General features: G+C 31.5%; 1 protein-coding gene across 5 annotated transcripts in view; it reads left to right on the forward strand.

Annotated features, from left to right (window-relative positions):
* The window catches only part of RICTOR (RPTOR independent companion of MTOR complex 2), a 129587-nt gene that overhangs the window by 106445 nt on the left and 9468 nt on the right, over positions 1-13674 (forward strand). For 3 of the 5 annotated variants that reach the window (XM_074282616.1, XM_074282617.1, XM_074282619.1), the window contains exons 30-33: positions 2016-2245; positions 3675-4686; positions 4978-5049; positions 12758-12935. In XM_074282616.1, coding sequence (XP_074138717.1) covers positions 2016-2245; positions 3675-4686; positions 4978-5049; positions 12758-12935 — 1492 coding nt within the window. The remainder of the gene's footprint in view (positions 1-2015; positions 2246-3674; positions 4687-4977; positions 5050-12757; positions 12936-13674) is intronic. The other 2 variants (XM_074282620.1, XM_074282621.1) reach the window with 1 other exon arrangement.

A 13674-nucleotide genomic window follows, 5' to 3' on the forward strand; every position in this document is an offset into this window, starting at 1 on the left:
CATTCCCACAACTACCCTCTTATTATTTTTAAAAATACATTATTTCAATAGCTTGTCTCAAATCTCTTTTCTCATTTTTATCATTCATTACTTGCCTTTACATGTTCTATAGTTTCAGCCATATTGATCATTCTCCTCTTATGTGATGTTCCATCTTTAGACATTATACTTTAATAAAAGTTTTGCTCGTACTTAGAATATATTTTTCTTCCACTTCTTAAAGTACTTCTTTTTCAAGACTCATTCTTATTCCCCCAGTACTATTCTATCCTCTTTGCCCCTCAACTTTAAATTCATTCTATGTGTTTAGGTATATCTTTTATTCATTTATCTATGTATGTGTTGTGTGCTGTCCCTTTCCTGTTCCTTTTCTTCCCCCTAAATTCCTCACCCTCCATCTTTGACATTTCTTTAACAGTAGTGACTATTTTGTATCTCAAGCACTTAGAATAGTGCCTGGCATATAATTGTTGTTGTTGCCCTTCATTTTCAAAGATGACTAAAATGACATCGCTGGCATATAATAAGTGCTTAATAAATGCTTATTGGATCAATAAAGGAACTTATCCTGCCATGTTCAGTAGTGATTCATTAAATCGGTCTTCTAGGGTAAAAACTTTGTTGCTTGGTATATGAAGGCCCTATATAACATAACTTTAGACTAACTTTCTAGCCTTATTTCACTTCACTTCATACATTTGTCATTCCAATAGAACAGAGTTATTAACTGGCCTCTAAAGCAGTCATCTCCAAAGTAGAATATATTTATGAAGAGTCATTTAAGTTATGTATATGTGAGTATATTTTAAATAAATATGTTTGTGATTTTTTTATGTAAGAAATGAAATCTCGCTTGTTTAGGAGATACTAATTTTTTTATTCCTTATTTTTTCATCTCAAGTCATTTTTGGTGGATCTGTTTTTGTGTATTATAAAATAATATATTTTAAAATTATTTTATATTTGTCACATATATTATATATAATTTTATTATATAAAATATTGTTTTATTTTTATTTATATAAAAATACATCTACCTATTTATTGATTTAAGTAGCTTTAATATAAAATTTCTTTTTCCTTTTTTTTTATTTTGTTTTGCTGAGGCAATTGGGGTTAAGTGACTTGCCCAGGGTCACACAGCTAAAAAGTGTTAAATGTCTAAGGTCAGATTTGTCTTCCTGACTTCAGGGCTGTTGCTCTATCTACTGCACCATCTAGCTACCCCTTTAATATAAATTTTATTTATGAAATTATATTTTCAGTGTATTTTTAATAGAAGAATTATGTGACCTTAGGTAATAAACAGTATAACTCTAATACCTGTGATACACACATTTGAATCCTTGTTATCTCATGAATATTGGGGATAAGTATGTTAAGAATATTGTAGTGATGGTTGGTGATAGTTCTTCTAGAAGAGGTGCTGAGACATAACTTGTTAGGGGGAAGACAAGAGAGATTAAACAAGAGTCTTAAAATTTAAAGAGAGATTTCTCTCACATATTCTTAGTGCCTGGACCTATTCCTATCCAGGATTCAAGATGAAAGTAGCTTTAGATAGTACCAACCATTTGTAATTTTTGAGTAGTTTGATTTTTTTTTTTTTGTACTATTTGCATACATCTTTAACTTTACTTTTCCCTTGATCATCTTCAACTATAGTTCAAATCTCTAAAAGGATTTTAGAACTAGAAAATCTTTATGGTGATAGCAAAAGCAGGCATGCATGTGCATACACATACACGTGCGTGCACACACATGCATGTACCCAGGGATGCAATGATTCAGGAAACATTTTCCTTTTTCCTCACATAATCACATAAGTCAAAATAGAAGAAGTAAAATTCAAGTAGCTCTAAAATATAGCTTATTTCATGACTTTTCAGGACTTTTATGTCCTATGGCTTTTTAACAAACAGCAGAGTAATTGTTTATTTATGGAAAATACCTTTTTCATTTAAATTATTGGTTCTAAAAAACTATTTCATATTTTTGCATCACAATCTATACAGAACCTGTGTCTATGTGCTTGGTCTGATAGCCAAAACTAAACAAGGATGTGATATTCTAAAATATCATAATTGGGATGCTGTGAGACACAGTCGAAAACAACCATGGCCAGTAGTTCCAGATGACATGGAGCAACTCTGCAATGAACTTTCTTCTATTCCAAGCACTCTAAGTCTGAATTCTGAGTCCACCAGTTCTAGACATAATAGTGAAAGTGAATCTGCACCATCAAGTAAGCATCATTATGGTTCAATTAAATAAAGTTAAAATTATCATTTGCATGCAAAATTTAAAACTCTTATGATATAATTTTGTTCTTAATCATGAAAATATTTTCATTTTAAGGCAACTAGTATAATCTTTCTGAGATATGTAATCTCTTATTTAGCAGCAACATCCTATTAAAGATTTCACAGCCCTTTACTATAGAACTGGGGTTTTTAGCATGTAGTCCATGAATTTAAAACATTTAAAAAATAACTATATTTCAACACAATTGGTTGCTTCATAATGGTATGTATTTTGTTTAATCCATTAAAAATATTATTCTGAGAAAGTATCTTATAAAGTATCTTATGAAACTATTGGATTTCATGACACCAAAAAACCCTACTCTAATGCAAACACAATAACCAGACATTTTCTCATTACTCTGGAAATAACTTCAAATTCCTCCAGAATTATGTAATAGCATTTCCCAAAAAAGCGCATACCCCATTTTCCTTTCCCTTCTTCTTAAATCATAATATACTTTGCTTTTAACCTTAGCTTTATTTCAAGTTGAGAACTTGGGCATAGAGAATAATAAGAAATGAATTCTTTAAGTTACCTGCAAGTCAGGGTTATTTGAGCACAAAGGAAGGTGTTCAAGGAATTCATTTCATAGGTTTTTATCCAAAGTCCATGTGAAAATCTGTCTGCATATTCCCCACCATTATTGTTTCAGGAGTAAATTGTAGAATCTTGATTATCATGGAGTAAGGCTTTTTAAATATTGTGCCTATACACCATAGGAATTTAGCATCAATTATTATTTTCACTCCCCTTTCACATCTTTTCCTTTACTTGGTTGCTACTGCTTTGGACTTAATGGGTGAAGCATTATAGGATATAATGCTGTTTTGAATACCTTTCTAGCTTCTGCTTTTTTGGCACATTATTTTGTTGTTGTTTTCCCCCTCTGTGTGTTATTTCCTACTTCCACCCACAGAACAGATGGACTTTATGTATTATGGCAATTGCTATTAGTCTAGGGAGTAAAGTGTAATTAGAACTAAGTAAAGCTCACATCTACAATTTAGCTACAAATTCCTGAGTGGCACTAATGTTAAAATTTACAATGTGCAAGTTTGCTGAAGGTTCACACATGGCACAGATCCCTCAATCATCAATCTTCTATTCTTTTTATGATCTGTGTGTTTTCTAAGCATAGGATTAGAAAAATCTAGTTCTGGTTCCAGCTCTTGTGTGTGTTATGTTTTGTATGATCTGCCCCTCCTTAGTGTCATCTTGTCTCATGAAAATATTATTGATATACAGAAGCATTACTAACTATTGTGAATGCTTCATGAGGCACACCAGCCTTTTAGATCACTAAAATTTACAGCGTGAATATTTTTAATTTTTAGATGTATTTAATAATATGTAACTTTTCATTTTAGGTATGTTTATTATGGAGGACGACCGATTTGGCAGCAGCTCTACTAGTACATTTTTCCTTGATATCAATGAGGATGCAGAGCAAACATTTTATGATCGCACTGGACCCATAAAGGATAAAAATCCATTCCCCTTTTTTGCCTCTAGTAGACTTGTGAAAAATCGCATCTTAAATTCCCTTACTCTACCTAATAAAAAACATCGTAGTAGCAGTGATCCAAAAGGGGGCAAACTGACATCTGAAAATAAATCTGGCATTAGGCGAAATCGAACAGTTACAGAGCCATCCAGTATTGACTTTAATCATAGTGATGATTTCTCATCCATTTCCAAAGTTCAGAAAACATTAAGATTAGAAACTTCTTTTGTTGGAACAAAGCAGATTGAAGATGCGGGTAGCACACCTAGTATTGGAGAAAATGATCTAAAATTTACAAAAAGTCTTGGTACAGAAAATCATAGGGAAAACACAAGCAGAGAAAGATTAGTTGTTGACAACTCTACAAGTTCACATATGAAGATACGTAGCCAAAGTTTCAATACAGATACTACAACAAGTGGTATAAGCTCAATGAGTTCAAGTCCTTCAAGAGAGACCGTAGGTGTGGATGCTACAACAATGGACACAGACTGTGGAAGTTTGAGTACAGTGGTAAGTACTAAAACTGTTAAAACAAGCCACTGTTCGACACCACAGTCCAACCATCTGCCTCTTTCAAAATCAAACTCTGTGTCCCTGGTGCCACCAGGTTCTTCTCATACACTTCCTCGTAGAGCACAGTCCCTTAAAGCCCCTTCTGTTGCTACAATCAAAAGTCTAGCAGATTATAACTTTAGCTATACAAGTTCTAGAGATGCCTTTGGTTATGCTACATTGAAAAGATTACAACAGCAAAGAATGCATCCATCTTTATCTCACTCTGAAGCTTTGGCATCTCCAGCTAAAGATGTGCTTTTTACTGACACCATTACCATGAAGACTGGTAGCCTGGATTCAAGGTTAACACCAAGCAGGTAAGAAAACATTTTTAAGTTAACAATTATAGTTCAGGTTAAGGTATTTAAACTATAGTTTGTTGTTTGGAAAGGTTTTATATCTACTTAGGCCCATAAATGAATTATTAATTATTTATTGTGATAGGTTATAAGCTCCTGATTGTCTGATATGATTTGAAATTGATTCTTGCAGCTGCAAGGGGGGGGAGAGAAACTCCTTGTAGGCCCTGAAAATAAACATACATGCTTTGCTAGGACACACAAGTCACAAGCTTTTTTTTTTTTTTATTTATTTCTCGCTTCTGCAAGGATCGATTTTAAAAAGAAGCATGTCGGGGGAATCAGGAGCTTAAGACCTACAATAACAAACAACCTTTTCAGGTAGGTCAATTTTAAGGCCCAAAAAGTTGACCTCTTTAAAAAAAAAAAAAAAAAAAAAGTGTTTCAGTAAGAATATTAGTAGTATTTTCCATTTGTTTTAAGCAGCTGTAGTTATTTAGTAGAAACAATGAAAATTGAAGAAATTGCCCCTTCTCTTTGTATTATATTCTTCTTAAGAATAAATTTAGGATATTGATAATACTCAGCCTTTACATCAAGTTAGTTGAAATGAACTGAAGTGTCTTAATTAGAATTTAATTATACACAGACACATACACACACTCAGAAGAATTTCATATTCTTTGTCTTCCTCCACAATGATACTTCAGGCTTTACTTTTTTCTGGGAACTTTTCCTGATTTTCCCCCCCTGCTGTTAGTTTTCTTTGCCTCTTTTTAGAACATTTTTATCCGAACTCACTTTTGTTCCCTTTACCTCCTCCTTGTATTATACATATGTTTTTATATACTATATTCCTGCCCGTGGGCTGTTAGGTTCTTGAAATCATAGACTTTTTTATTTTTGCCTTTTTATCCTCAGACCTACCACTGTGACTTACACATAATAAATGCTTAATAAATGTTACTTTAAATTTAACATGATGTCTTTGGCTCTGGCTGCTTTTTTGTTTGGGGAATCAAATGGTTTTTAATTGTAAACCCTTTTCTATATAGCTTTATATTTTTTACTGAAACGTGTCTGATTCTGATATTGACATCACTAGTTTTGCTTTGTTTTTGGTAATTTTCCTCCTTTAATACCAAGTAGTTCACTTTCAATAAGGCCAGCTCCATAATTAGATAAGCAGTATCACAAAAGTGAAAAGACTATAGAGTCTAAGAAAACTTTGTTTTTTAACACAGTTAAGTATGTGAGTGTGGAAAGTTATTAGTTAGGTGAAAATATTTTATAAGCTTTAAGGCACTGTTCAAATATTAGTAATTGTGACATACCTTGTATTTATATAGAACTTAATGCTAGAAGCTAAGTGAAAAAGATCTTTGAGTAGCCAAAATAGGTGTCACAAAATTCATTCACTAAATAATTTTGCATAAATAAGAGTTTTTCATTTTATCTCTTTATCATCTCTCATATCAGGATTCTGGGCATTTTCCATTCATAAAATTAATTAATTAATAAAATAAATCCTTAAAATAAAATTAGAAGTGGCTGGAGATGGTGGTGCATCTCTCTAATTAGATAATAAGTTTGGTACATCATTGCAGTAGGGCTAAAGTCTAGTAGATATTTGTAATAAGCCCTATACCAATGTGGGAAACCCAGGACAGGGTGCCACCAGGCAGCCTAAGAATGGACAAACGAAAGCTCCCATACTAGTCAGTACTTGGATTAGACCTTTGAATGGCTTTTGTACTAAATTTAGCCTGAGTGAAATAGGGAGACTTCATCTACCATAACCCCATAGTTGATTAATGAAAAAAAATTAAAATATTTAAAACATAATAACAATAATACCATATTTTAAAATCTATGATATATAGCTAAAATAATCCTTAGAACTAGAGTTATACTATCAAATGACTGCATCAGTAAAAGGAGAGCAAAATGTAAGTGATTTAACTTACGGCAAAAAATACAAGCAAAGGGACAAAACTATAGTAAAAAGGAGATACCTGGTCCAGACAATTTCAAAATGAATTCTTTAATACTTTCCAGGAAGAAATAATGCTTAGATATAAAGAAAGAAGCAGCTAGATGACATAATAGGTATGTATTCATAATAGGCAAGTATTCCTAGGCTTGGAATCAAGTTTTGAATTCAAATGTATCCTCAGACAGTTATTAGCAAGGTGACTAGGCAGGTCACTCAAGCACTGTTTGCCTTGTTTTTTCTCAACTATAAAATAAGGATTAATACAATAAATACCTTTTGTGAAATACATATATTTTGATGTGGGTAGGGAAAGAGCTCTAGACTTGTGATTTTATTGGTTTAAGGAAATCTTATGCATTTCCTTATACCTAGATCTAATTTAGGGTGTTGAAAAATTGGCTGAAGCATTCAAAAGTTAAGAAAATCAGCCACTCTATTACATGTAGCAATTTGAACCATGTCTTACTGATTTGAAAGCTTTTATTTTATCTACTGTATGATTCTACTTCTCATAAGAAATTCATAATGTTTATTTTAAACTTGGCAAAGATAACATAAAATAATTATAGATTCCTTTCCCTGATTTGTAAGTACAAAAATACTTTAAAAAAATTTTTAGTACTAATAGTACAGCAATATATTTTTAAAATCCTTAATAAAATTAATTTTTAATTAAAATTAAATTAATGAAATCAATGAAAATTATACATTTTAAAAGTATTCTAAAGTGGGAAAAATTAATCAAGCCAAATATAATTTATATCAGGTGTGCAACTTTATTTTAACATTGGGAAATCAATGTTACAATATATAAATAAACTAAAAATTTTGCAATATGTTCAAAGTGGGGAAAGACTTTCCCAACATTAATTTGTATCAAAAAACATTAAAAGGAATAAGAATGGAAGGATTTTATCTCAATCCATTGCAAATCATCTATCTTAAAGTTAATAGCCTATATGATATATAGTAGAAATATTCTTATAAATGTTCCTCACATTCACCATTTCTCTATACTATCGTATCAGGAGTACTGATTGTTAAGCAGAATAAAACAATAAAAAGACAATAGGTGAATTATATTGATTGAAAATAGGTCAAATTATTATTTGCAGGTTTCTTGATGGAATATCTAGAAAATTCAAATATCAGAAAAACAAAAGGACATTCACAAAGGGACAGTATAAGAGAACAGTATATGGTACTGTCATATTAAATGCAGTCTTAAATTAGCTGATTATTAGTTGGTTGAAAATTAATTATAAGTTGAAAGCAGTAGATGAATGAAGAAAGGTTTCTAGATACAAGATTAATCTACAAAAATTAGGCTTCTTCTTACATACTAGAAATAAAGATCAAGAAGACATAATATTTAAAAAACTATATTGGCAACAAAAATCATCAGATACTCAGCCAATTAACTTGTGTGTGTATACATATGTGTGTGTGTATGTGTGTATATATATATACACACACACATATATACATGTTAGTATATACATATATATGACATTTATGAGTTTATTGTAAAACTATAATGATTTAAATGAAGGAAGATGTAAATAATTGTAAGGATGTAATGTTTAAATGAGTTGGATGAAAGGATCCTGTTTCCTAAATTAATTTAGTTATTTAAATGACATACATATGGTATAGGAAAAAAATTGGTTTTTGATGAAAGTGGATTTGAACTTCTAGAATTAAAATTGTTACAAAGTGATAAGCATCAAAAAAAAGGAGAATATGTTAACAGAATAAAGATAATAGACATCCAACCAAGTATGTATATATAATTTTGATGTTGATAAACCTATTAAAATAACCAGGGAGAAGTTGTTTTTTAAGCAAATCTGTAGTATAGTAAAAAATGGATTTTGATTCATAATTCCTAGCTCAATGAATTTCATCTGAATGAAAATATATCAAAAATGGGAGAAAATGGAATAATGTGTTAGTTTTGTAGGGGAAATGAAGAACTTTACTCTGTTAAATAGAAGAAATCATTAGAAACAATGTAAATGTGCTTATTTTAAAAGAAAAGGCATTCTACATAATAATTATCAAAGGAAAATAATAGATTGAAATAAGACTATAAGTATGACAGATTAATTTTGACATCTAAAGTATAAGAAGAACTGTTAAAATGTTACAAAGGCATCTTTTAGTTCCTAATAGGTAAATGCGCAAGGGGTATGAATGTACAGTTCACTAAAGGTGACAAATTATAAATTATACCAACTATATGGCACAGGACCTTGAGTCAGGAATACCCAAGATCAGATCCATTCTCAGATGCTAGCCATGTGACCTGAGCAAATTACACAACTTCTGTCTGCCTCTGTTTCATTATCTACAGAATGGGAATGAGATGCTTGTAAAGCATTTTGCAAACCTTTACAGTATTATATATAAATGGTAATTTGTTTTTTGAAAATATTGAAAAAAAATTTTGAAAAGATTCTTGAAAATAATCAAATTCACTTTTTCCTATCCAATTCTCCCTGTTTCCTTCTTTAAGCCAGACCTTCCCTATTTCTTTAACAGCTTCATGGAGTAGCCATTTTGCCATCTTGGTTATGTATTCTTTATGTATTTTGTCACTTAGTGTTTTTCCTAAAAATGAATGAAGTTCAATGATGATCACGGTAGAATATAGTAAGACTTTCACTCCTTAATCCTAGATAGTATGCCTCTCAGTATATATTTTTTTCCTTCTTCCCTCCCTCCCTTCCTTTTCCCTTCCCTTTCTGCCATATCACATAGTTGCCTCATAATTAAGCTTAGTAGACCACTTATAATCTCCCACATTTTTTCCCAACTAATTGCTATCCAGTCACACACTCCTCATATTGTATTTGTGAAATCTAATCTTTTAAACCCAAATGTAAGATTTATTAACTTTCATCTCACTAGATGCAGCCCAATATTCTAATCTATCAAAATATTTGAGTGTTTGATCTCACATGAATTGTGTAAGTAGTCCCTCTCTGCCATTTTGCATCACCTGCAAATTTTATAAGCATGCCAATTCTATCTTTATCTAAATCATTGATTAAAAAATGTCATACAATATAATGAGGCACTACAGACCACAGGAAGGAAAGTTTCGAGCCTCAACTTTTGTTGGACCTTTATTGAGAAGAGGTAACATGACTTGTGCCACTTATAAACCACAGAACAAGGAATTAAAACTACATATCTTCTGACATCAAGAAAAGTCTTTTCTCTTTCCCTACTCTAACCTCTAGGCTAGGGCTATTTAAACTTTTTCCACTCATTATCCTTTTTAGCCCAAGAAAATTTTATGTGATCTTGGGTATGTACTTTTTGGTGTAAGCCATTTAGTTCTTAGTCTTCCTAATTGTAATATTTTCCTATTTTTACCTACAAAAATAGCATACAGTACTTTATCAAATGCTTTATAAAAATGAAAGTAGTTTATCTACAATTCCCTGTTCTGACAGTTTAACAAACCTCTCAAAAAAAAAAAAAGGTAAGTCTGGCAAGACTTGTTTTTGATGAAGCCTTGCCAACCCTTAGTTATCTTCCCATTTAAAAAAAAAATGATCACTAACTTGTTAAATCTACGGGGGGGATGAAATCTCTAGCTTCGTACTAAAGGTCCTTCACTTTCTAGTTTTTCTTACCTACTTATCCAGTTTTATTTTATATATATTCCCTGTCTATTCTACATTCCAACAAACTAATCTTCTAGTTCTTCTTGAACTTAACGCCTACATAAATTCTTGTAAACCATAGTGCCAACCCTTTAATGTAATTTGTCCTCCTCTTTGCCTTGCAGTTTTCTTATCTTCCTTGAAGGCTTACCTCAGATGCCAGCCCCTCTATGTAGCTGTCGTGGATTCACCCAACTAAGAGTATATATATATATTCTCCCAGAGTACCTGTTTGAATTTTTCTCTGTCTCAGTTGCTTTTTTACTAAGGCATGGAAGGGTTTAATCTGCATTGTTAGATAAAATCATAGATGCCTGTAATAGTAAAATAAGTAAAATTGTTTGTCTCATTCCAGTGCTTCATTGTGGCATGAAAGTGAATACTGTATTTTGGAGACTACCAGTAGATCAGAAGTTCTGATCCCACCAAATTTGAGCATTGTCCTAGTTTATTAGCCTAAATAAGTGATAGAATGTTGGCCACCAGCTAATACAATATTCTGGTTAATCCAACTTATTTTGAGATAAATGGAGGGGAGTATCCAATTAGTTGAAATCAATGATCTTTTGAAGTATCAGAGTAAGAAATAAACTAGAGAAAAGCTTCTTAAACTAAACTCATAACCCCATAGAGGGTCACATAACTAATTATGGGAATCACAAAAAATTTGGCAACAGTTAAAGGTATCAAATAGTCTGTTAAGACTTGATTTTTTTATGTAAAAATAAATAATTCTATCTGTCTCATTAGTATGCAAATTTGCTTTAATCTTTAATAAGTGGTAAAAAAAAATTGTGTAAACCAAAGAATTGTTCTGAAATAATTTTTTGCTTTATTATTAGTAAATATTTGATTTGTATACCTGTTTTATATACCTATATACCCGGGGTCACATAAAAATTTCTTGGGCTAAAAGGGGTCATGTGTGGAAGAAATTTTAAAAAACCTTGATTTAGAGATTAGAGTGGGGTAAGAGAAAGCATCTTCTCATTCCTTGATTCAGAAAACTTTAGATTTAAGTCCTAGTTCTGCTATTTTGCACATAGTAGATTTTGCACAAGTCATGTTACATCTCAGCCTCTGTTTTCCGTTTGTGAAATTGGAATAATACTATTTCTGAGTTGTTATGAAAATCTAAAACTGTGTCAACAATGTAAAGTGCTATATAAATGAGCTATAATGATGTTGCAAAATAAACTCAGTGTTAGGTTTTTGAGCCCCTTGGAAAGGCAGAAAAAAACATAACCAATTGCTTTAATTTTGCTTTCTTTCCATTGGTATTTGTATCCAAGAAGATTTATTGTATATGTGGTAAAGAATATTATTTGGATGTAGGTTGAATTAGGTGGAAGATCATTGAGATTGGAAGATCTTTTCATATTTTGAGGTTCTAGGCAACTTTACTCAGACTTGTCTTTGCAGACATCATTTGCCTCTATTAGACTGTAAGCTCTTTGAGAGTAAGGACTGTTTTTAAAGTTTGCTCATTTATTCTTAGCTCCTGTTATGGTATCTTTCATATAGTTGGTTGTTAATATATGTTTATTGAATAGGGCTTTTAATAGTATTATTTATTATATAAATCATGAAAGATTTTAGTTGACTTCTACTATACTAGAAATTTTGTGAGAAAATAATTAAAAGATTTTAAGACAGCAGGTAATTCAGTGAATAGAGCACTAGGCCTAGTGTAAAGAAGACCTGAGAAATCCAGATTCAAAACACTTAATAGTTGAATGATCCTGAGCAAATGATTCAACCTTTGTCTGTTTCAATTACTTTATTGAAAAAATGGGAATAATACTACTTCTCAAAATTGTTGTGAGGCTAGGATGATGTTTGTAAAACTTTGAAAACCTTAAAGTGGCATAGCAGTAATAGTTATTAGAAAGTTATTGTTCTTATTGTTCATAAATATTGTGTTTTGTACAGTTATTGGTAAAGGTATCCTTAGATCTATGAACCCCCAAGTAGTCTCTTAAATTACTTTGTTTTATGTGCTAGTGATGTGTGGCTCCAGACTACAATTCTGACTTTTGAGAGGTTTCAAGAATTAAAGGTAAAAATAGTATTTGGCAGCTGGGAATTATCTAGTTCTCTTCACTTGTAAAAACTTTATTGCCATGAAGTATGATTACCTATCTTTTGATTTCACTTAAGGCTATTTTAGGTAGCTTATTGGGATATTTAATAAATACTAATAATACTATAAATAAGCATATTATAAAGTAGCTAATCCATAAAAATAAAACACTAGAAATATCTAGTGTTGTTTAACTACCTCAAGTAGTTTGATAGATTTTTACATTTCCTCTTAAATCTTTTGTTAAACTTAGGCAAAAGTACAAATTCCTTTGTGTATTTAAGATGATAAATAGACTAATTCAGTGTTTTTTTATTCTTCATGGTATTTTAGGTTCATGAAAGCTTTAAGTTATGCTTCATTAGATAAAGAAGATCTGTTAAGTCCTATTAATCAAAATACACTGCAACGCTCCTCCTCAGTTAGGTCCATGGTGTCCAATGCTACTTATGGTAGCTCAGATGATTACATTGGACTTGCTCTTCCCGTGGACATCAACGAAATATTCCAGGTACATTCATAAATGTGTTTTTTCCCCCTTAAATAGCACTCAGAGCAATATTAATTTTTTTGTAATTGTCATTTTAAGTTACATGATGAAAGAAATTTTCAGGTAGAAGTTGTCTTACTATGTAATAATATACTTTCACTGTGCCTCTAGGATATCTTTTTCCTTATCCTCTCAAACCATAACATATTCTTTTTCCTTTTGTATTCTTACTGCTTTTTAGTCTGATATAAATTCTTTACTGTGTTGGAGAAGGGGGTTATGTGTTTGTTTGTTTATTTATTTATTTTTTATTAAGACATCCAGAAGTTCCCAGTGCCTCTTTGGATAACACTGGGTTAAGGATTTCACAAGTGCCATGAATCCCATCATCTTACCTGAACCTTCTCATATTAGATAGGCATAATTTTTTTTCCCAGTAGCCAATCAGAATTTGTAGAATGTAAGAATTTTGGTTGCTCTTGTCAGCTTTATGAATAGAGGAAGTAGAATGACACCCAGAAAGAACATAGCATCTGGATGTGAGAGGACCAGAATTAGCATTTTTGATCTGCACCTTATAGCCTCGATCACTTAGTCAAATACCTTTGTCTCTCTGGAACTCAAGTTCTGGAAAGTGAGGAAATTGAATTTGATGTTCTCTGAAATACTTTGCAATTTTAACACTATAATCTTACCCATTAGATCTATTCTTGCTTGGAATAGGATACTTTGGGAATTAAAGAGCTATTCAAATAGAAGC

The sequence above is a fragment of the Sminthopsis crassicaudata genome, chromosome 1, assembly GCF_048593235.1.
Source record: "Sminthopsis crassicaudata isolate SCR6 chromosome 1, ASM4859323v1, whole genome shotgun sequence".
NCBI classification, from domain to species: domain Eukaryota; kingdom Metazoa; phylum Chordata; class Mammalia; order Dasyuromorphia; family Dasyuridae; genus Sminthopsis; species Sminthopsis crassicaudata.